General features: G+C 40.0%; 1 protein-coding gene across 3 annotated transcripts in view; it reads left to right on the top strand.

The window, feature by feature from the left end:
• PPP2R2D (protein phosphatase 2 regulatory subunit Bdelta) overlaps window positions 1-17900 on the top strand; it is a 29439-nt gene extending 11539 nt beyond the window's left edge. For 2 of the 3 annotated variants that reach the window (XM_067001055.1, XM_067001056.1), the window contains exons 3-10: window positions 2839-2936; window positions 6094-6259; window positions 7920-8032; window positions 10524-10701; window positions 11786-11950; window positions 13403-13572; window positions 13657-13748; window positions 15747-17900. In XM_067001055.1, the coding sequence (XP_066857156.1) occupies window positions 2839-2936; window positions 6094-6259; window positions 7920-8032; window positions 10524-10701; window positions 11786-11950; window positions 13403-13572; window positions 13657-13748; window positions 15747-16026 (1262 nt within the window). In that variant the 3' untranslated portion in view covers window positions 16027-17900. The remainder of the gene's footprint in view (window positions 1-2838; window positions 2937-6093; window positions 6260-7919; window positions 8033-10523; window positions 10702-11785; window positions 11951-13402; window positions 13573-13656; window positions 13749-15746) is intronic. The other variant, XM_048048865.2, reaches the window with a different exon arrangement.
• Window positions 17901-20834: the final 2934 nt, after the last annotated feature.

Below are 20834 nucleotides of genomic sequence, written 5' to 3'. Positions count from 1 at the left end.
CGGAGAGGTGCCGAGCTTTGGGAAGGGGGTTACGGCGGTACGTTACCGTAGTTGTGAGAGGAAGTACAGTAAAGAAAGGGGTAAGGTTACATGGAAGGTAACCTGTATGTTTTTTCGGCTTACTTGGGATAAGGTGTGTGAACGGGATTCCCTGGGAGGGGAGCTGGCGTGCGAGGAGCTGCTCTCCTGGCAGCCATGGAAACGGTTCGGCCTTCTCTTCCATCCGGCTCGGTCGTAGCATAGGCAGGGCTGGTGCTGATGTAGTGCTGGTGTTTTCCTTAACCTTCCAAAGAGGGGAACAGAGACGGCACTTGGGTGTGTAGGGACAGGTTTTGTGTGATTCTTGACACTTGCGGTTTTAACCCGAAGGTCTGATGAAGAGAAGTGTGAGATGGCGCTGCTGTGCTCAGTGTGCAGGCACAGCTGTGGCAGAGTGGGTCTCCATGGTAAGTGGAAAGAAGTGTCTTTCCGATCGGTTTCTGAACTGAACACCCAGTAGTACAAAATACGGCCTAAGTCGAGTGCGTATGGGTAACAGTCACACACACAGTGCGTCTCCTCAGCGGGGCGTGCGTCTGACAGAGTGCCGGTGCGGGTACGCCGTGCTGGGTGTGCTGCGGGGAGCTGAGCGCTGAGGCAGTTCCTGAACCAGGAGATCGCGTAGCGCTAGTGAAACCCTTAAGCTGTACGCTGTTTTCTGTATGTAATTATTGTTCTACATCCATTTGAGCAGTTTGGAGGAGGGAAGGATTGCGTGAAGTAGGCTGTGTTTTCAGTACTTCCGTATGCAGTCTGTTATGGAGGCAAATGGCCGTGTACCAGGAATTGGATGCAAAATGTGAAATTAGGGTAAGGAGAATAGGGGAGATCGTTTTCATTCTGACAGTGTTCACAGTGAAGCCAGAAAAGATCGCTTCTTAAAATGAGAAGCAGCTGAGGGAACTGGGGTGGTTTCCTCTGGAGAAGAGGAGGCTGAGGGGAGCCCTCGGTGCTCTCCACTGCTCCCTGAAAGAAGGCTGCAGCGAGGTGGGTGGCAGTCTCTTTTCTCAGGTGAGAAGTGATGGGACCCGAGGAAACAGCCTCGAGGTGCACCAGGGGAGGTTTAAACTGGACAGTGGGAAGCATTTCTTCACAGAGAGGGCGGTCAAGCGCTGGGGCGGGCTGCTCAGGAGGGTGGTGGAGTCCCCATCCCCGGGGTGTTTGAGATGTGTGGACGTGGTGCTAAGGGACGTGGGTTAGTGGTGGACTTGTCCTGTTGGGTGAGGGTTGGTTTTGACACTGAAGGTCTGTGTAAATGCCCTGGGAGCTTCTGAGGTGGCGGTCGCTGCCCGTGGGCAGGCAGGTGGGGATGGGTCTGTGCATGGACAGGGAGTCAAGCTAGAGAGACTAAAAACTAGCACCGGAGTTGGTTTCAGCAAGTAGATCAACTGAGGAGAGATTTGGGTTTTGAGTTCGAACTGCGCGCAGCAGTGGTGCGGGTTTTGTTCTTGTGCTATGGTCTGTGGGGGAGTCGAGATCAGCAATAATCCTGGGTTTTGTTTGTTTTTAACCAAAATTAAATCTTCTCATAATGCTTTAAAGAAAGATAGAAGTAGACATATCCAGAAGCAGGTTGGTAGTGTAATTTTGAAAGCTGGGATAAATCTGTAGAAAATAGATTATTTATGTATTTATCAAAGCAGGTAAATTACGGTATCTATACATGAGGAAAAAAAAATGTCTGGAGGATCTCTTAATAAAATCTGAAATATGAATGATGTCTTGAGAAAACTGATTAGACTTCCTAATCATTTTCCTGGTAAAAGTGGGGGATTATTCAAAGGAGCTTAGAAGTTAGCACATCAAAATCAATTCAGGAAAGTAGTTTTCAACTAGTCTCTAATTGCAAACTCTGAAACTAATTGATATCAGATACTTCAAATCTTTTTTTCCTACCTGCCTAATGTAATGAAAAGTTGACGTGGCTAACAAGCACCAGTACGGTTAAAAGTTTACTTACATGTTTAAGGTGAGTAGTACCTTGCTGTTGTTACCATATGCCTAAAGTCTGTGACAGATCTATAGGTCCTTATCTATCCTCCCCCTTATTTAGAGATCATTTAATGGCAATTACTTCTTTATTACCACCTCCAAAGATTAATTGTGGCATGTAGTGGTGAATAAATACTGCTTGTTTTTTCAAGGTTTAAGTCCAAGAGAGCTTAAGTTAGTCTGCGCTGGAGGTCCTGCAGTCTCTTACTTTGCTTTCCTGTTCCTTCAGCTGCCGTCACCCTTGCCTCGTTTGGTGTAGAAATGCTGATGCTTCTGCGTGGAGTTGATTCACTGAGCTCGATTGGCAAAAATTCTTTTTTTCTTTTTATTTATCCAGTTCAGCTTCCTGAACTAACTACGTAAATAGTTAGCTCAGGAGAAAGGCAGGCATGCACCTCGCGCTGATGGGTGTAAGCTGCAGTGCTACTCCAAGGTAACACCGCAAACGAACCGCTTCTGGCACGATTCTTACTCCTGGAAGCGCTGGGCAGGCATTACTCCTTACGTGGGTCAGTGTTCACTGGTGACAGGCAGAATACGTAGCTTGGCTGCTTAAAACAGCGCGCCTTCTCTTCGGTGACTGAAGGCTTTCAAGCTTCAGAAATGGAGAAATCACAGAATGGTTTAAATTGTAAATAAATTTTGACAGGCTTTGAAACGACTTAATTTCTGGGTATTAATGATGTAAATCAAGTAGTTTTGCTGTTGCATTAATATAAATTGTAATTTTGTTTTGTGTTCAAGTCTTGAAACATCTTGATTTGCTTTCCACATTACAGTGCTATTTTATTTCTGTTCTGTTTACAGCTGATATTATTTCAACAGTTGAATTTAATTACTCTGGTGATCTTCTTGCAACAGGAGACAAAGGTGGCAGAGTGGTTATATTTCAAAGGGAACAAGAGGTCAGTGACATGAAAAACAAAAGTGCTGTTACTACGCTGCTCTTGTGTTGCACAGTCTCACTTCATCTGCTCATGCTGTGAAGTTTAAATGGTTGGGTAGTTTTCTCAGAAGATGATGTTAGCCATATTTATAAATATCTGCCTCGTGCTGAATTTGGTAATTTAGCTTGGTGGTGGTTTCACCCCCTCACTGCTTTCAAAAAAAACCCTCACAAAACTACAGTGAGTTTGTTATGTGTACCTATTATGCTCAGTGTCATAAGTGTAGAGTTGCTTTTGGAGTTTGTCCTAAACTTTACACTTAGGTGGATGTAAGACACATTCTAATGTTTTTGAAAATAATGCAAAAGAACTGATTTATAAAAGAGCATACATGTTAAGCTGCAAAGACAACAGAGTAGCATGGTCCAAAAATTGAAGAATTAAACATCTGATGTGTTTTAGGATCCTATGAATCAAAAGCAGTGGTAACAGCTTCATCTCCAGAAACACCTGGGTGTTTTGGTTCAGAGGGTATGAAGACTTCCCCCTCCGGTAGTTAAGCAGATTTTCAGATGGCTCTGCCCAATGTTATCAGTTGGGAGATAATGCTGTGCTGTATTCTGCCCATTCATCAACGCAGATACGTTGCCAAGCCTTTTATATCCAAAGTATTGGAAAAAGTACACTAAATGCTGACTTACTGATGAAGCCTTTTGCTGAAAAACAGTTTTCATGCCTTTTCGTGTCTGAGAGAAATGTGGAATTTTTCTTTTACATCAACATTCCACGTGACAACTCCTTTTTTCTCCCCCACCACCAAAGACCATGTATGTCCTTCCCTTTGAAGAACTGATGAGAATTTGAACCTTTTCTGGGTTTAGAAATACCAGAAGTGATTGTGGAATTTTGATTCAGCTTGTTTGTGCCTGAAGTGTACTGATCTTTAGGTGCTATGCTTTTTTTCCAGCAGAATCCCCCTTCTTTCATTGTGTGGTTTGAATGATGCTCGATTAACCAACAGCCATCCACATTTTGCATTTCATCCTCGCTCTGATACTACTTACCGAACGTTTCAATGAAGATGGTTTATCAGTTTTACTCTGAGGATTTTGAGAGGCAGTGAAATGAAAACACCATTGCTGGAAAAGCTGCTGAAATGTTACCCAACTACACCTAGACAGCACATTGCTTGTTTATCATTTAGCCTGCTGTGTAGACTTAACTGAGGCACAGAGACCAAGGTCAAAAGGATCCACATGCTCAGGATCTCTGACTTCCTTGACGCTTGTTCAGGGTGGAGCTATTATTGGTTGGCTTTCAGCTGTTTGTGCTCAGTTCTGTAACTCAAAACCCAGCTGTCATGTCTTTTCTTTGTAGTATTAAAAAAAAAAAAGTCACACTCTTCACACAGGAATATTCAAATGTCTTCTGGGAGCACATGTGGGCCATAGGGAAGAGGTGGGCATTAGAGTCCTTTCTCTTGTCATCTACAAAACCGTGGAATTTCTGAAGAGGAGGAAGAGAAATCTAAAATAATAAGAACATGAAAGAAACTAGATAAAATGACTAGAAACATGATAAAATCTTAAACTTATTTTAAACAGTGTAATTTTTTTACTATAACTTCGGATAGTTATAAAATTTTACATACACTTTGTTTTTGGAAGGCAGGCTGAAATGTTGGGCTCTGTGCCCTGAACTCACAGGGCATTATTTCAGTTCCAAGCAGCTGTTTGTTCCAACCAAATAAACAAGTAAAGAGTGAGACCACTGCCAAGACAACTTGCACAAAACATAGGTAGTTATCTCCATTACTTACCTAACCAAACAGAATAGTGTAGTTGAGAGGATCCTATCTAAAATGATTAAAAGTTAAATGACAGGGAGCAAAGTAATGTAAAGTCTCAGACTTAACTAAAATTCCATACTTGAGAGATTGCAGTTTAAAAAAAAAAAAAAAAAAAACTCTGTAAAACCTTATCAGAGTTGCAAAGTCAAGCATGGAAATGCAAGTAAGTGTCAGAACAAAGGTTGCCTGTGGAGCCTCGCGTTGGCATAGCAGGCTTTAATTATGTGAGTCACTACTATTTTTTCCCCAGTAACGCACTGTCAATCGATGTGCAAGATAGGCTTTTCCTGGGCAACTGATTTTCTTGCCTGCCTTTGGAAGTAAGTGACTTGCTTCTTCTAAAGTGTGATTTCCGATTGTGCTTTGGGGAGTTTGTTTTTTCAGGCGTTCTGGGCACTGCAGCTCTGCGAGTGGAGCTGGTCTCCAAACATGAGTCACTATCTAATATTAAATTATTTGAAGAGCCCAATAACATTTTCTTCAAATCTAATACTGCAGGTCCACAGGTACCTGCAACTTTGATCTCTGTTCCTTGGTGCCACAAATGCCAAATGAAAATAATGCAAAGTTCCAGTTCTGTGAGGGGGGAAAGAAGATTTTTAGTGTACTTGTAATAGTCTTTGGTGTGTTACAATAAACTCCATAGAAAGCCTGAGATGAAAATAAGGTGATTCCAGCCTTCAGATTTTCATAATGAAAAAGGTTGTCAAAGCTTAATGATGAGCCTTGATAGCATTTCTGGATACAGCATGTTTTAAAATGAGTAGGGAAGGAGCTACATCTAATGCTCATTTAGCAGTGACTGCGCCGTCACTGTTTTGTACAAACATATTTAATTGTACCATGTCCTCTGTCCTTTAACATTTATTTGCTAGTCTGGAAACCCTGTATAATGTCATGTTGTGATGAGCAGTGGAGTGAGTTTTGGAAAGGAGATAAGTGAAGTGTAGAAACCGATCCCACGGAGTTGGTGGTTTAGGATTTAGGACATAGCTGATTTCTCTGCCCCAGTTCTGTTGAAAGTACTGGGGAGCAGCAGTGTGACCCAGAGCTCTTCCAAATGAACCCAGGAACTCTTCTGCAGACAGCACACCTCTTTGAAGTGCTTTGATACAAGTAGACAAATATTTGTATAGAAAGTTACTTTTAAACAGGAAGTCTGTGCATATTATATTGATGCTGAACTCTAGTAAAAATGTCAAATTGAGCAAGACCTGTTGTAAAAAGTTTACTTTCTAATTGACAATTTCTAGTCATTACTTTGTATGTACAGTTCCTAATGAACCGAGTAACATCAGCTTCAAGAAATATTATGTTTCCTTGCAGAATAAAAGCCGTCCTCTTTCTAGGGGAGAATATAATGTTTACAGTACCTTTCAGAGTCATGAACCTGAGTTTGACTACTTGAAAAGTCTAGAAATTGAGGAAAAAATAAATAAAATTAGGTGGTTACCACAACAGAATGCTGCTCATTTCCTGCTGTCTACAAATGGTAAGAACACTTTATTTTTGCAAAAAAAAACCTTCCTATATGTCATTTGAATATTATCTCATCGATGATCCACTTGTGGGGTTTTTCTGCAGTGTTTTGGGGTTGTTTTAGTTTCTTCCTTAATTACACGCAGTGTCTGTTTTGATTGTAATACCTTGTAAATTACTGACTTCGGAGCTTGGAAGTAATGAAGTAGCAACAGCACAGGCATGGTTACAGAGCTATGCTCTGGGTGTGCTGGCCACGTTGTCAATTTACATGCCCTGGTGCTCTGCTTTTCAGTATGCATTCAGTGTAAATGTGTTGCCAGTATGCTGAACTGTAGCACAAGTTTAAAATGAACTTGATCATCCTAATTTTGAAATCGAATTTTTTGTGATCCCAGATGAATTTAGAATAGAAGCATTTGAAATTGACACTCTGTAGTTACAATGCTCTTCTGATTCTAAAACATCTTGTGTGCTTTGAAGAGCTTATGGATTAAAAGACAACGGTCACTCTAGGAGCACGTTTGTACCATTTTTTCATTCACATTATTTTCTTTAATTTCTTCCCTTATTGTATTAGCGGTTACACGTATTACTGAAGCAGTCGGTGCTGTGACTATTAGCACTGTTTGATTTGGATGCATCATGGAGCAAGTTGTAACTGTAAATGCAGAACTGTGCATGAAAAAAACTTGCCTTTGACAGAGGGTTGCACTTGTTCATAACAGTTTGGTTCACCTTTTACCTTGTTCCTAGACGATCTTTTGTAAGTGCTAACGTATGTTCTGTTACACAGAACTTCAAAAGCAGGAATGACTTCTGTCTGCTGGACTGTGAAATTAAATTCATCTATTTTGATCCAAGTCCAGCTAAACTCAAGGCGGTCTCTAAAGTGTGTCATCTTAAATGCATTAAATGTGTGTAGTAGTCTGGGGAGAAGAGGTTTGTTTCCAGTTAGCGGAGGATCTCACTCTCGGTGTGTACTTCCTTTCTGCATTTGGACAAACTGCCCCTGGTAGGACCCGGGAAGTACGTGCCTTTGGATGTGGAATCCTAAAGCAGTGCGGCAAACCTCCTTCTCAGTTACTGCCTCTGCCTGACTCTTCTCTGTCCTTAAGGGAGTTACTTTAATTCAAGCTATTCTTTTTTTGTTGTTTTTTTTTCTCTCCCTAGCATTTGTCTATTTAAAATAGGTTAGGTAGTAATAGAGGGCTCACTGCTGAATTTTGGTGATCAGCATGTGAAACTTCCCTTGCAAAGGGTCATTTTGGTGAATGGTAGGCATTGTGCTCTACCATTCAGGCAGAAATTTGTATTTTATTCAAACTGAATGTTATATTAAAGTTAAAAATGAAATCTACTTATTTTTCTTCTTCCCTTAAATGGTATTTCCATACATTTCCCATCCGCACCCTCTAAGTGCATATTTTCTGTTTATTTTTAATGTACTAATTCTGCTAAACTATATTGCTGAAGGCAAAGTTCTTCATGTCTACGTAGGGAAGGTTGTATTTCATATTATGTAGTTGTTTAAAGGACGCCAGTGGGATCCTTTCTGTTGCAAGCAGTAGAAACCTAGATAGATGAATAACACACTCCGCTCACTCCATTAGTTAGGGAATTTATTTTGAATTTAATTCATTCTGAAGGATGTGAATTTTTGTTGGTTTTAGATAAAACTATTAAATTATGGAAAATAAGTGAAAGGGATAAAAGAGCCGAAGGTTATAATTTAAAAGATGAAGATGGAAGACTTAGGGATCCTTTCAGAATCACAGCACTACGGGTACGTTTCTGCTCTTTGACTTTAAATATCTTTTTGCATGTACTTCTTTACCTTTGTTCAGAGTTGTCAACTGAAATGTGTAGATTAGAAATGGTGCTTTGGTCGGGGTAATTGATAACCTTTTAATTTTTTTAAAAGGCACTTGATTTTATAGATAAGCTCATGTATTTCTAAAATCATAAAATAAGGATCCTTTGGAAAACTTGAGACAAATTTCAAAACTAAGATATTAACTTCTCAGTGTTTTTTTTTTTTTTTTTCTTGGAACATCTTATTTTTCAAATGGATAGGAAATTTAAACTTTTAAAAATCAAAATTAAGTATTGTCTTAGAGAAGGTGTTTTCGTTAGAGGCCAGCTCCTGGGCATTTGAGAAACCTAATGTATATATACTTCTGGAGCCTTGCTATTTGTCCATTTTCATAGTGATGTTGCGGTAGGGTTAGTGCTCCAGACTTGGAACTTCTTAAAGCATGAGCTCAAAACCAAAGCAGTCATTTGGGGGTAGGGGATTTTTGATGGATTTTATTTTTGTTGCTGTATCTATAAATAGGAATTGAACCAAGGCTCTCACTACTTCTAAAGCTGTTGTCACTCCTGACACTTGCAGGAACTATGCTGTTGTGGTTTTGTGGTTTTGTTTCGTTGATGTTGTTGCTGATGATGTTTGGATTGTTTTTTCTTCTCTTGCTTTGCTTAAATTGAGTATCGAAGCTTTAGATATACATCAGCATGATGCCTTGTCGTGCTGGGAAAGGTTACCCACTGCTGGGAGGTAGCTTCCTACTTAGCGTGTAGGAGCCAAGATCTGACTGAGTACTCCAAATAAAATACCTAAAACCAAGGAAACAAATCATACGATGCCTCAGCCCAGTGGCTGGAAGTAGGTAGGGATAAAATTTGGGCTTCTCCAACCTTGCCATTATGTAGGAGTAGACAACCCATCGGGGAGCATGGAAAGTCCAGAACCCGGCCAGAACAGTTCTGCTGGACACTGGCTGATACTGGCTGTACCGCTCAGTGAGCACGTTGGCATCTGCTTCAAACACTGAAATGTTTTTAGGAATCATCAAGCTGAATTGAGAGAGGCAGGAAGGGGGGCAATAAAAAGCAAGAACCACTTTTTTAAAAGTTAGTCTTCTAATTTTGCTGCCCTTCTGGGAAAGGAAGGTTGGGCTGGGCTGCAAACCCTGCCAGGCACATCGTACAAGAAAAGGTGATGGAATGAACTAAGCGTGAGAAAAGATTGGCAGAAGGGGGAGGAAAAACTTACCGACAGTTACCCTCATATGTTAAAAATATCAAGTTTTAGAGATCTAGAGTGTACGTAACTTGGCCTATTACAGGTATTGTTTCCATACTTCCTTACAGAAGTAGAACCCCATTTGTTTGTAACAAAGTAGACTTTAGGAGGAGTGCTTCAGAGCCTCCTGTGTGTGGAGGCCTCGTCACTTCCAAGTACCATTCCTGATGACTCCCATTAATGCATCTTCAATTTCACAATTGATAATTGTTGGAGCTAGGAACACTCATGGTCAGATAGGAATATTGCCTAATAAGCAGTAATAGATTAATTTTAATAATTACCTTTTATGATCTAAACAGACTGTAAGGTACAAACACGGTGAAAACAATTACAGAGCTCTTAGATTAATTTGTTTCTTGTTCAGGAAGACAAATTACCCTGAACAGTGTCGTAACTCTTTTCGTGGTTAGATGATGTAAGATAGTGTTCTAGTACACACAGTTCACCAGCACAGCATGGGAACGTCCATGGACAGCATTAAACTGTTGACTTGCTGGTCAGTGACAAGGCTGGGGAAGGAGCAAGAAGAAAGCTTAATACACTTGGCTGGGATAAGCCACGTCATCCTTTGTATCAGCTAGCTGTGAAAATAGTGTTCACATGTTCCTGAAATCGTACTCACTGTTCAGGGAACAAAGAGGGGAGGGCCTTTGCAAACTTCATAACAATTTCACCAGCACCCTCTAAGATACGGAGGTCATTTTTAAGCACTTGTTTCCAATTAACATCATCTTCAAATACCATTATAAACATGTACTGTTTTCCTGATGGGTGAGGTACGAAGCTTCCTTATTTGACAGGTAACTTCCAAAGAAGGCAGTGACCCAGGTTTTGTGCGAGTAGTCCGTCAAGTCACCATTCATGGCCTGGTTTACTGCATCTCTTGCTCTGAGGATTTAGAAGGTGTTTAGAACTTAATCTGTTTCTAGAAAACAGAAAATCCGAGTTTTTCTATTAGTGTTTACCATTAGACAGTGTGCTATTGTGTATCTCTTAGCTCCTGGGTTGCAGCTGTGCTCTTTAACCTTGGGGGGGGGGGGGGGGGGGGGATAAATTTATATTCCTGTTGGAAAACTGGTGGGAGGGTGTCAGTAAGTCAAAACAGAAATAGGTGGGGTGAAATTAATGTCTTCTTAATCAGAAATCAGCTTTATGCCCAACTTGACCGTTCTCTTTCATGTTTCAGGTGCCAATATTGAAACCCATGGACCTAATGGTAGAAGCAAGTCCCAGAAGGATATTTGCAAATGCACATACTTATCACATAAACTCTATTTCAGTAAATAGTGATCATGAAACATACCTTTCTGCAGATGACCTAAGAATTAACCTATGGCATTTAGAAATCACAGATAGAAGTTTTAGTATCCTTTTTTTGGTCCTCTGTGAGCACTAGGGTACGTGTAAGTTATGTATGTTTAACAGAATCACTTTAATTTTGTGAATTGGTGTTCAAATCTATAGATAAAAATGCAGGATTTAAAAAACTAGAGACTTAATGCAGGGAAAGAAGGCATATTAGGATGCTCTCGCTCATTCTGAGTGCAAGCATTCTACCAGTGAAAAAGTGCCAGTAGAAATGTTGTAGATAGCTTGTTTTATTTGTGGAGTTTGTACTTTAAGTACGAGTTGAAAGATTTGAAAAGTAGATCCTGTGTCACTGGAGATCTTTCCAAAGTTTAAGGTCTCTTAACTGTCTAAAATAACATTTCTCTTGCAGAAGACAAATTTTATTTTTTTCCATATCAAATGGTATTGTCAACTGTAGAAAACAATTTCAAATCTTTTTGCAAGCTTGTCTATCCAGAACTGTAATAGTGTGTCCTCCTCAGGCAAATCTGCAGTAAAACAAAAGTTGCAGAAATACATATTAAAACGATCTTATCGAAGTTATCTAAAGCTTTAGATAAGCAAGTAAAGTATATTCAGCGTTTGATAAGAAGTGTTAAAAAGGAAGTTTGGGAGGAATCTGAAAGCTCTATCTGGGAGCTTAATTAATCTCTGAGTTTAATCTTTACTGGGTGCTGATTTGAGGGATTGGAGGCTAGTTTCTTCATAAGAACAATCTTTTACCCCCTTTTTTTTTCTTTTTAAAGTTTTTCTTATGCAAATAAGAGCTTATAGCAAAAATACAAATTAATTCTTGCCTCTTTTTGTGATTTTGTGGATAGATGGGGCTTTTGTTTTGGAGCAAATTCTTTATATCATCTTTCAACTCTTCTTCAGTTACCTCCAGCATCTCCAGAAGTAGATTTGTAACAATGAGGTCTGGTGTTATGGTTCTTTTTTAATCTTCTGCGGTCGCTTTACTTTGTGTAGATTGCTGATGGTGGAAATTAAAACCTTGCCTGGTTTCCTACACTGTATTTTCTACACTTTTTTAGATAGCTACTTGAAAGCAATGATTCAAATGTGAGGTGTTACATACCTTTACCAAAACCTTCCCAGATATTGTAGATATTAAGCCTGCTAACATGGAGGAGCTGACAGAAGTGATCACCGCTGCAGAGTTCCACCCTCATCACTGTAACGTGTTTGTCTACAGTAGTAGCAAAGGAACTATTCGCCTCTGTGACATGCGTTCTTCAGCCCTCTGTGACAGGCATTCAAAGTGTAAGTCAGGATGCACCTGTGGTTTATGGGTTTCTTGCTTTGTTCTCATGTAAGATAGAATGTATAGGTGTTTGCTTATAAATAAATATACCAAGTTCTGCTTATTGGTAAAGAGCATACAAGGTAAGGAGTGGTAGTTTTGTAGAATGGAACATTTTAATTGTCTTGTTCTAGGCCATCAACAAGCAGAAGTGTAGCATGAGACAATTGACGATCTGACTCTGCTCCTGTTTACCCATTTATGCATCATAAACTGATGGGAACAAGTGCTTTTGGCACCAGTGAGACCTGTCTTCTGTCCAGACTCAGTCTTGGTGCTTCTCAAAGGTATCTGCTTATCAAATCCCAGTTCAGGGCAGTTTATTCACCTTTGTGCATTAGCAACTGGGCTGCTGCTGATGATGATCCGTTTAGTTTGTTACCATTTGCAGCTCATAAGGTAGAATATAGTCTTAAAAATACGCATTGAGTTTGCAGTTAGTTTCCAGGGATGAAAGATGAATGCTTTTTGGTCTGCTCAGCTATGTAAACGTATGTAGGTGAGGAAAGCTTTTCTATTGAAATCAAAGGGAACACTGTCAGTGCTTTGCACACAGCCTATTGTTTCTTTTTTTGCTAATGTAACGGTTATGGTTTATTGGTATTACTATTCCTGTGGGTTACCCTACCACACTGATATTTGCAGGTAAGATTTCTATAGAGAAGATCAGGATTTCTTCTTGGTGAAGGGAAGTACTTCTGCAATGTGAAATGTGGAGTGCTAAGCCGTTTCAGCTGTGTGACTTAGCGTTGGATCAAATTACATACTAGCACTTTTATTTTTTTTAACTGTTCATTACTGAAAAACATCCTGTTAAAAGGGTCTATTCAAAAATGATAAAAGTAATTCTGGATAGCTTGTGTCATGAAATACTGACTTCAGAGATTGATTTTCAATTTAAGCAATATTTCATTCTGCTTTCTAAAACCATACCTTTCATTTCAAGTGTAGATACTAATATTTCCTTTCAAGAGGTTGCATTGTACAACTTCTGTTCAGATCTAAATAAAAGTATGCTGTACAGTAGTCTCAAAATATGTGGGTCATGCATTAAGATCTTGTTCTGGATGCTGACATTTTCACCTGCTATTGTCCAACTTAATTTGTAGATCAGTTGTAACGTTTTTACGGCACATGTACTGTTTTTTTTAACTTTTTTCTCTGATTCATCCCTTAAGACCTGTGAATTCTTTGCTGATGCTGTGCTCCAGTTGAGAATGCTGGAGATAGTCGTAAAATTGCTAGAATGTAACATTGTTTAAAAAGAGACTATTTTTAATAACTTAACAGCAACCTCCTTTTTTTTTTTTAAAGAAACTAGTATCTTAACTTAAAATTGTCAAAGTACTGGTGAATGTTGGAAGCTGTAGAATTTGATGTTGGTTTCATTGGTAATTGTCTTCTATCTACAGTTTTTGAAGAGCCTGAAGATCCTAGCAGCAGATCATTTTTTTCAGAAATAATCTCATCGATATCTGATGTAAAATTCAGTCACAGTGGTCGATACATGATGACAAGAGACTACCTTTCTGTTAAAGTCTGGGATCTCAATATGGAAAACAGGCCTGTAGAGACATATCAAGTATGAAGTTCAAGTTCTCTTAAATACCCTCTTGTCTTCTTTTTCTTTAAATCTCTCTAATATCAATTTAAATGTTTCAAAAAGGTTCATGAATATCTTCGAAGCAAGCTTTGTTCCCTGTACGAAAATGACTGCATTTTTGACAAATTTGAATGCTGCTGGAACGGTTCTGATAGGTAAGTTGTTTTGCTTTGTTTGTCTCCCAGCTTTAGGAATTTAATTTTGTCCCAAAACTCGTAAGTGATATTTAACTTTAAGGAAGTAATTAGCTAAATTCAAATCAGCTCTTGGGGGGGGGTGGGGGGGTGGTTTTTGTTTGTTTTTGATTTTTATGTTTGAAATATTTTAGGGGGGATAAACACAAAACCATTCTTCAATCTTCTGTCCTCCAGTTGAAAGAGTAGAATAAGGCTTTGTCAGTATGTTTCTAACACAAATTCTTGTTGAAGCTTTATGTAGTCAAGACCGGCCATTTCAAGCCTTGAAAATGTTACTCAGTTTTGTTTTCAAATAGTATACAAGAGCACGCACTCAGTATTTTCCAAATTAAATCTTCTTTCTGTTTTCTGTAGACTAAAACAGTTAGATAATGATTTGTATTTGTTGCAAATCACGGAAATACTTGTCTCACCTGCAAGTTGCAGAAGCATTATAATCAAATAGCAAGGCCACTATACTGGCACAATTTGTGCATGTTTCTTGTCACTAGCTATGTATTAAAATGTTTTCAGAACCCATGGGTAAGATCGTGGCAGATCTGGATCTTCTGTCTGGATGCTTTTTGTTGGCTTGCCTATGCGGTTCTTCCTTTTTTTTTTTGTAGGATTTTTATTAATATTTCTGAAATACCTAAATTCGTGACTTGTCCGCCACCAAATGCTTTCAAGCCGTTAAACGAATAGGTATCAGTTTTGATTTGATAGTAACAGGATCATCCTGTGAAACAAGCTTTGGCCTAATAATGGAGAACCAAAGATCCGCCACTTAATTTGGAAGCGGACAATGATCAAGGAAGTCAAATCTGGCAAACTGTGTACAGGAGTCAGTGAAGGAAGTAAAATCTACCTGCATTGCTATTGGAGTGATATTTGAGATTGCATGTAATGCTATATGCTGCTTAACAATTAATTTTCTACAGAAACAGTATTAGAGAAAATGGGTTACTGTCAATACCAGGTTGTAAGTGGCTGTGAGTTACTGTGGGGAAAAAAATCGTGCTGTACCAATCAGTGTACGAAAAATACTTCTTAGCAATATTTCCATTATCTAATATACAGCTTCTTTTATTCATTTCATATGTTTTTCACTAAATTAAAATGCAAAGAAACTGACACTTATTTCTACATTTTTCAAGTAACTCCAGTTAATCTTTTTTTAAAAAAAAAGTCAAAACATAATCTGATTATGACATAAAATAAGAACATAAGTTGTGTTGCTCACCTCCCTTTGAAAAATTCCTTTGGCTCTGCATTCCCTCGTACAATCTGAGTGATGTATGTTGTGTTAATAGTATCTCATTCTGCTCCTAGTCTTAAATTTCTAATGCCATGAAGACAACAAAAAAACTGTTCATTGGAAGCAAGGTACATGAAAGTATTTTCAGATGCAGTTTTTTCTCCTGCCTTGTTCAAATGCAAATTTAGTACTGTATGGGAACTCTGAATTGTTCCTGATGGGCTATATCAGATACTCGAGTAAAGGGTTTCTTTTGCTGCTACAGAACAATTTTTTGTAATTAATCCGTTGGTATGTTCATGGTCAGCATTTGCAAAGGAAAGCACTTCTGTTTGTCATAGTCTGTTGAAATTAAGTAGTTTACAATTGCTTTGATTCCACTATAACTTTTGGAGCAATGGGATAAAGGGATGGAGTAGGACTAGGAAGGCCCACTTTGCTCACATTAAGATGAACAAAGCCCAAGACTCTGCTGGGAGCTGGTCCCAGGAGGCACGGGCCGGGAGAATACGTGGAAGAGAAGTTCACGGAGTGGAAGCAGTACTAAATACCCAGCAGAGCTGAGCAAACATACATCAGAGAGGAAGAGAGTGTAGTGCCAAATACTGGTGGTCATGAATTTGATTTGACAGTCACCTTGCGGGTAAGAGATGGAAGAAAGGGATTGAATACCACTGCTGGAAGCCTAGTGAGATTTCCTTTTTTCTGTTTTCCAACAGTGCTATCATGACTGGATCTTACAACAACTTCTTTAGAATGTTTGACCGAAACACACGGCGGGATATCACTCTAGAAGCGTCCAGGGAAAGTAGCAAACCTCGTGCCATCTTGAAACCGCGTAAAGTGTGTACAGGTGGTAAAAGAAAGAAAGATGAAATAAGTGTTGACAGTCTGGACTTCAACAAGAAGATTCTTCATACAGCATGGCATCCCATGGAGAACATCATTGCTGTAGCTGCCACCAATAATTTGTATATATTCCAGGACAAAATTAACTAAAGATGACTTACTTGAGGACAGAGTTGTCTTCTTGCATAGTTAAGCTCAGTTGTTATCTGTAAAAGAGAAGGCCTTGTTGTCCTACCAGTGAAGAACATTGATGCACTTACTTCCCTTTAGATAAAGGAGAGAATCTGGCCTGTTTTTTGAGTTCATGGTGTAGTTCTGCCTTCAGTGGGGGTATGGAGTGTCAGTTGCAATTTTCTGAGAAAAACCCTCTAGAAGCAGAATTGATGGACAGTGCTCAATCAGGCCAATACTCAAAACAAATGTATTTATTTAAGTCTGAGCCTTCCTTTCCAGTTTATAGACCAAAAATTTAACACCCAAGAAGAAAAATTGTCATAAAAATGTAATTTCTATCTCTTGCGCTCTTTCTCTGCTGTAATATTTGGGCCTTTCAAAACATATATTGTGCTTAATGCCTGTAAACATTCCTCCTCTGGCCTGTATCTAGGCTTAGGTGTTTTTACCTTTGAGCACTTAGGTAGGTCTTGAGTTGGGTTCATAGACAGGTTTCCATGAATATTTACTCACCAACTGTATCTATAACCACACCTTCTGGTGTAAACCACTTAATAAAATAACAAACTATAAAAAGTGTTTTTAAATCTGATGGTATGTATTCAGTTTTTTTATTTTTTTATTGCATGTACTGGGATTGTGCAAAATAACCCTAATGGGCAGATTTGACAGTGTTTGTCCCAAACTATTAAATTTTGGCAGACTAATACAAACTTTTTTGTGTAGTAATTCAAATTCTAAATTTAGAGTTTCCTTGAAAGTGTCATTTAATTTTAAGTTGCGCAATTTTTTTCTTGTAAGATGCCATTTGTATACCAAGTAGGAGAATGAAAAGGTTGGTATAAAGATGTCCACAGCCTTAATAGAAAGTGACCACCTTGCACAGAAGGGAAAACAAAATGTGTAACAAATGTTCTTCTTTGGAGATAAAAAATAAATAAAGTTTATCTTATGCCTCTCAACGTTAGCTAGAGACATACCTTATGTGCATTATGTTTTTTAACCTTTTTAGTACTTGTCATGAAGATACACTTTATTTTAAATATTTGGCATAATGTATTGTATTTCACATTGCTGTTCAAGCAAAAAGGTATCTTGATTATGCCAAGCAGCAACACAGCTTAATACTTTTTACACATTCTGACTTTAACACCCAGATGTCAGAAAACACTGAGGCTACAAGCTGGTGTTAACTGCATTTGTTATAACCCTGTTCTTGCTAACTGTTTGGTTTTTTTGTTTGTTTTTGGTTTTTTTAAGCCTTAGGTACTTTTTTTTCCAAAGGGGCCTAAAATGCATCAACCTTCTCTTCACCCTAGGCTAGCATGAATGAGAAATTGTTCCTGAAGCTATTGCAGCACATTTTAGTTCCATCAGGTAGCTAAACATTACACTCTGTAAAATGTGCCTGCCAATTAGAAATTCTTTGAAAAATTAGATCTCTCGAGCTTCTGAAAGGAGATACAGAAGTGTGGTTTACACTCCGTTTTTATTAAAATGAAGGTGTATTATGATTACTGAATCAGAACTGCATATGCAACAGTAAAATGTCTCTGTTCTTACCCTCTCAATTAATGTCCATAGAGTGCCACTCTTGTTCACAGTAAGCTAGTAAGTACAACTAACTTTGAGGTTCTACAAATAAAGTTTAAAACAAACAACAAACCCTTATACTGTATATTGGTTGTGACACTATTTGCAAATCTTGAAATGTGGAACTTCTGGGTCATTAAAGTGTTAGATTTGACCTCGTTCCTAAAATGCATAATAGAGCTAATACAATGGGATTGTACATACTTGTTCAATTATTTTGACCAAAAAGTTTAATAAATTTTAAATGTTTACCTGGATTTGCTCTGTGTATTTTGACAACTTTTCATTCCACAACTACTTCTTCCTTTTGTGAGATAATTGGCCAAACTAAGCAACCTGAAAACTTATATTTCCATTTTGAATGGTCATACCTCTAACTCAAAGCCGTCTGTTCGTGTTCAGTGATTATCTCAGTGCTGTCTATTTTTATCTATTCTTTCAGCTTCAGCAAATGTAAGTGGAAAATGAGTAAAAAGAGAAAGGATGTAATGAAATCTATTATATAAAACATGATTTTCTTGTACCTATTTCAATTAAATAGCTCGTAATGATTCGTTAAATTTTTATCATTTAATTCTGCCTAAAAACTAACTTATTCAGTTGGATAAATTACTGTCTTTCAGATATTTGCTTAAAATCACCATTGACTTATCAGTTTAACAGCATTGCATTGCTAGCACATATAGGTACCCTGAACAGTTAATTTCCATGAAATAGAGTGTCTTGTAGGTTACCCCTGACACAAGCAGTAGGATTATTGCAGTGGATACAGGGTGGTCCCGTGTGGAGGCAGGAGCTGGACTTGATGACCCTTCCCGGGTCCCTTCCAACCCGGGATACCGCTGTGGTTCTGGCAGTGAATGCCTCAGCCCTGCTGGGGGGAGGCTTTCTCCTGCGGTTATTTCCCCTTATTTTGCACCACCCATAGTTCCTTTAGTCCAAAGCAGGCGGTTGCTGGAGCCCTGAGGCTGTGCTTGGTGCATGTCCCACCTGGATCCCCTGTGGAGGAGTCCTGGGAGCTGCTGGGGGTCCTTGGCCCTGCATCCTCGCAGTCAGACGGCAACAAGGTACGGGGGTTTGAAGCTTTGGAAGCAAAAAAGGTAAGAACAGACTTTTATTTAATTTCTTTTTCAATAGGGAAAGCTTATTGCTTAACAGAGGCGGGGATAGCTTTACCTGTCCTTACCTTTGAAGGCCTTAAGGGCTGCATGTGTCTTACCACAAAAGCTTTTGCAATACCCTGTTGTTCTAGGAAGCTCTATTTCTAGGCTCAAGGGTTAGAGAAATTGTTTCTCTCCAACTTTTAACTGGAAGTTTGTGTTTAGTACCCTGTCCAGAGGCATCATCTAGAAATTAAGTAACCTGACGGGCATGCAAGGACTTCCCCATGCAGCTGCCCTGTCCTGAAATTACAGCGTGGGGGTGAGACGTGTTTTCATATGTCCAAAATTATCCCTGCATCACTGAATGTGACCTGATGTAGGTGGGCTTGGATTTTTCCTCTCTGGAAGTGTTTGCTGACGCTTGCTGTTAGCGCGGTCCTGCAGCAGCTCTGAGCCCCCGCCACCGGGCACGGAGAGCTGGGAGCAGGAGCGGGCGCCTTCCCCGAGCAGGCGTTCCTAACCCGGGAGTTGTGCTGGGCTTCCAGCAGCGATAACAGTCGCCAGCAGGCTGAATTCGCCAGCAGCGCTTCAGGCGAGCGGTCACGGAATTGGGTTTCGGCAAGGGGCTGGGAGGGCTGCGCTGGGTGCTGCTCCCTGCCGCGGGGCCCAGCCCCTCGGGCCTCCGCGGGGCGCGGGCTCGGTGGGCGGCTGTACGCCCGCAGATGCTGGCCGGTTGTGTGAAGAACAGCGCTGTACTCAGCCTGGAAAAGTCCAAGGACTAGCTCCTGCTCCGTGCCTGCGGCTGATCGGCCTTCTCTGGCAGGAGGTCCTCGTGTCCCCCTCCGTGCCTCGATGGCAAAGGGCAGGGAAGAGGCCGGCCGAGAGCCCTGGGGAGAGGAGGCTGAGGGGAACGGCTCTTCTGGGCCGTGTCCCTGCCTGGAGGCAGAAATCAGGTCGGCTAATGTAGTGGTAGTCCTGGCTCTCCGGAAAAATCCCTGGTACTGAACACACGCTGTACTTAAAAACACTGCTTGTTTACACCCTGCCACCAGCTGGAGCTGATGGAACCAGGATCCCCTCACGGCCGCTGTTAACACCAAGCACGTGTTTGTAACACCGCTGGGACACCAAGCACGTGTTTGTAACACCGCTGGGACACCAAGCACGTGTTTGTAACACTGCTGGGACACCAAGCACGGCCGCCTCACGCCGCAGCAACGTACAAAGGGTTGGCGCAGAGGCTGTGGAAGAGGAGCGATGTGCCGCTCGCAAGGTGCTGGTAAATATGGACGTGGCATGGTTGAAAGGCACCGAACAGTTTCTCATTTTATTCCTTTAAGCAGTGAAAAAAACTACTTCAGAAATGAAAATGTAACAAAAAATGAGGGCAGCTAGGAGTGCACCAGGGTGTCAGCTTGCAGAAGTGAGGGCTGCAATATGACTCGGTTTCTGATACCTTTGCTTTTAGCATTTAGGCTCTAACATCGGATTAAAGATTTCCAACTACCGCAAGAACAGCAGCTTACATGGCTGCTTTGCAACATCTTTGCAGGGTGGCAGTTCTTTTCCTGCCCCTGCAGGATTTCTTTGGTTCTGTGTTTAAAAAAAGAAAAATGAAGCAATACTGTAGTTCCTTTATTCACAGTGGGTACTTTCATACCATTGCATTTTGCAATGTACAATAGGAGCACTTAAGTATTATTCTAGTGTAGTTTCTGTAAATCTTTCTTTTTAAAATACCAGTAGTTGCCATAGAATGTAAACACGGAATTTCCAGTGCAGCATATCTTCGCATTCAGCGAAAACAAGAACTACTCAATACAAATAACAAATTGCAAGAACCCTGGTTAAATAGAGCGTGAATGTGTACAGATGCTGGAGCTTGCAGGACACCCCATTCGCCTGCTGTAATTTAAAAAATGTCTTTATGGGTATAAGGCGTTAAGTATTCATAATGAAACTTACTTAAATTCCGATACAATAGCATTAAAAAAGTCTTATATTTTTCAAAGGGGGAAGAAGCAGTTCATGTAACGATCATTCCAATATCAATGTTTTTAATACCATTTTGGAAGAACACTGAGGTTC

Source organism: Anser cygnoides, chromosome 7 (genome assembly GCF_040182565.1).
Source record: "Anser cygnoides isolate HZ-2024a breed goose chromosome 7, Taihu_goose_T2T_genome, whole genome shotgun sequence".
Taxonomy (NCBI): domain Eukaryota; kingdom Metazoa; phylum Chordata; class Aves; order Anseriformes; family Anatidae; genus Anser; species Anser cygnoides.
This window is presented reverse-complemented; position numbering and strand designations above follow the sequence as displayed.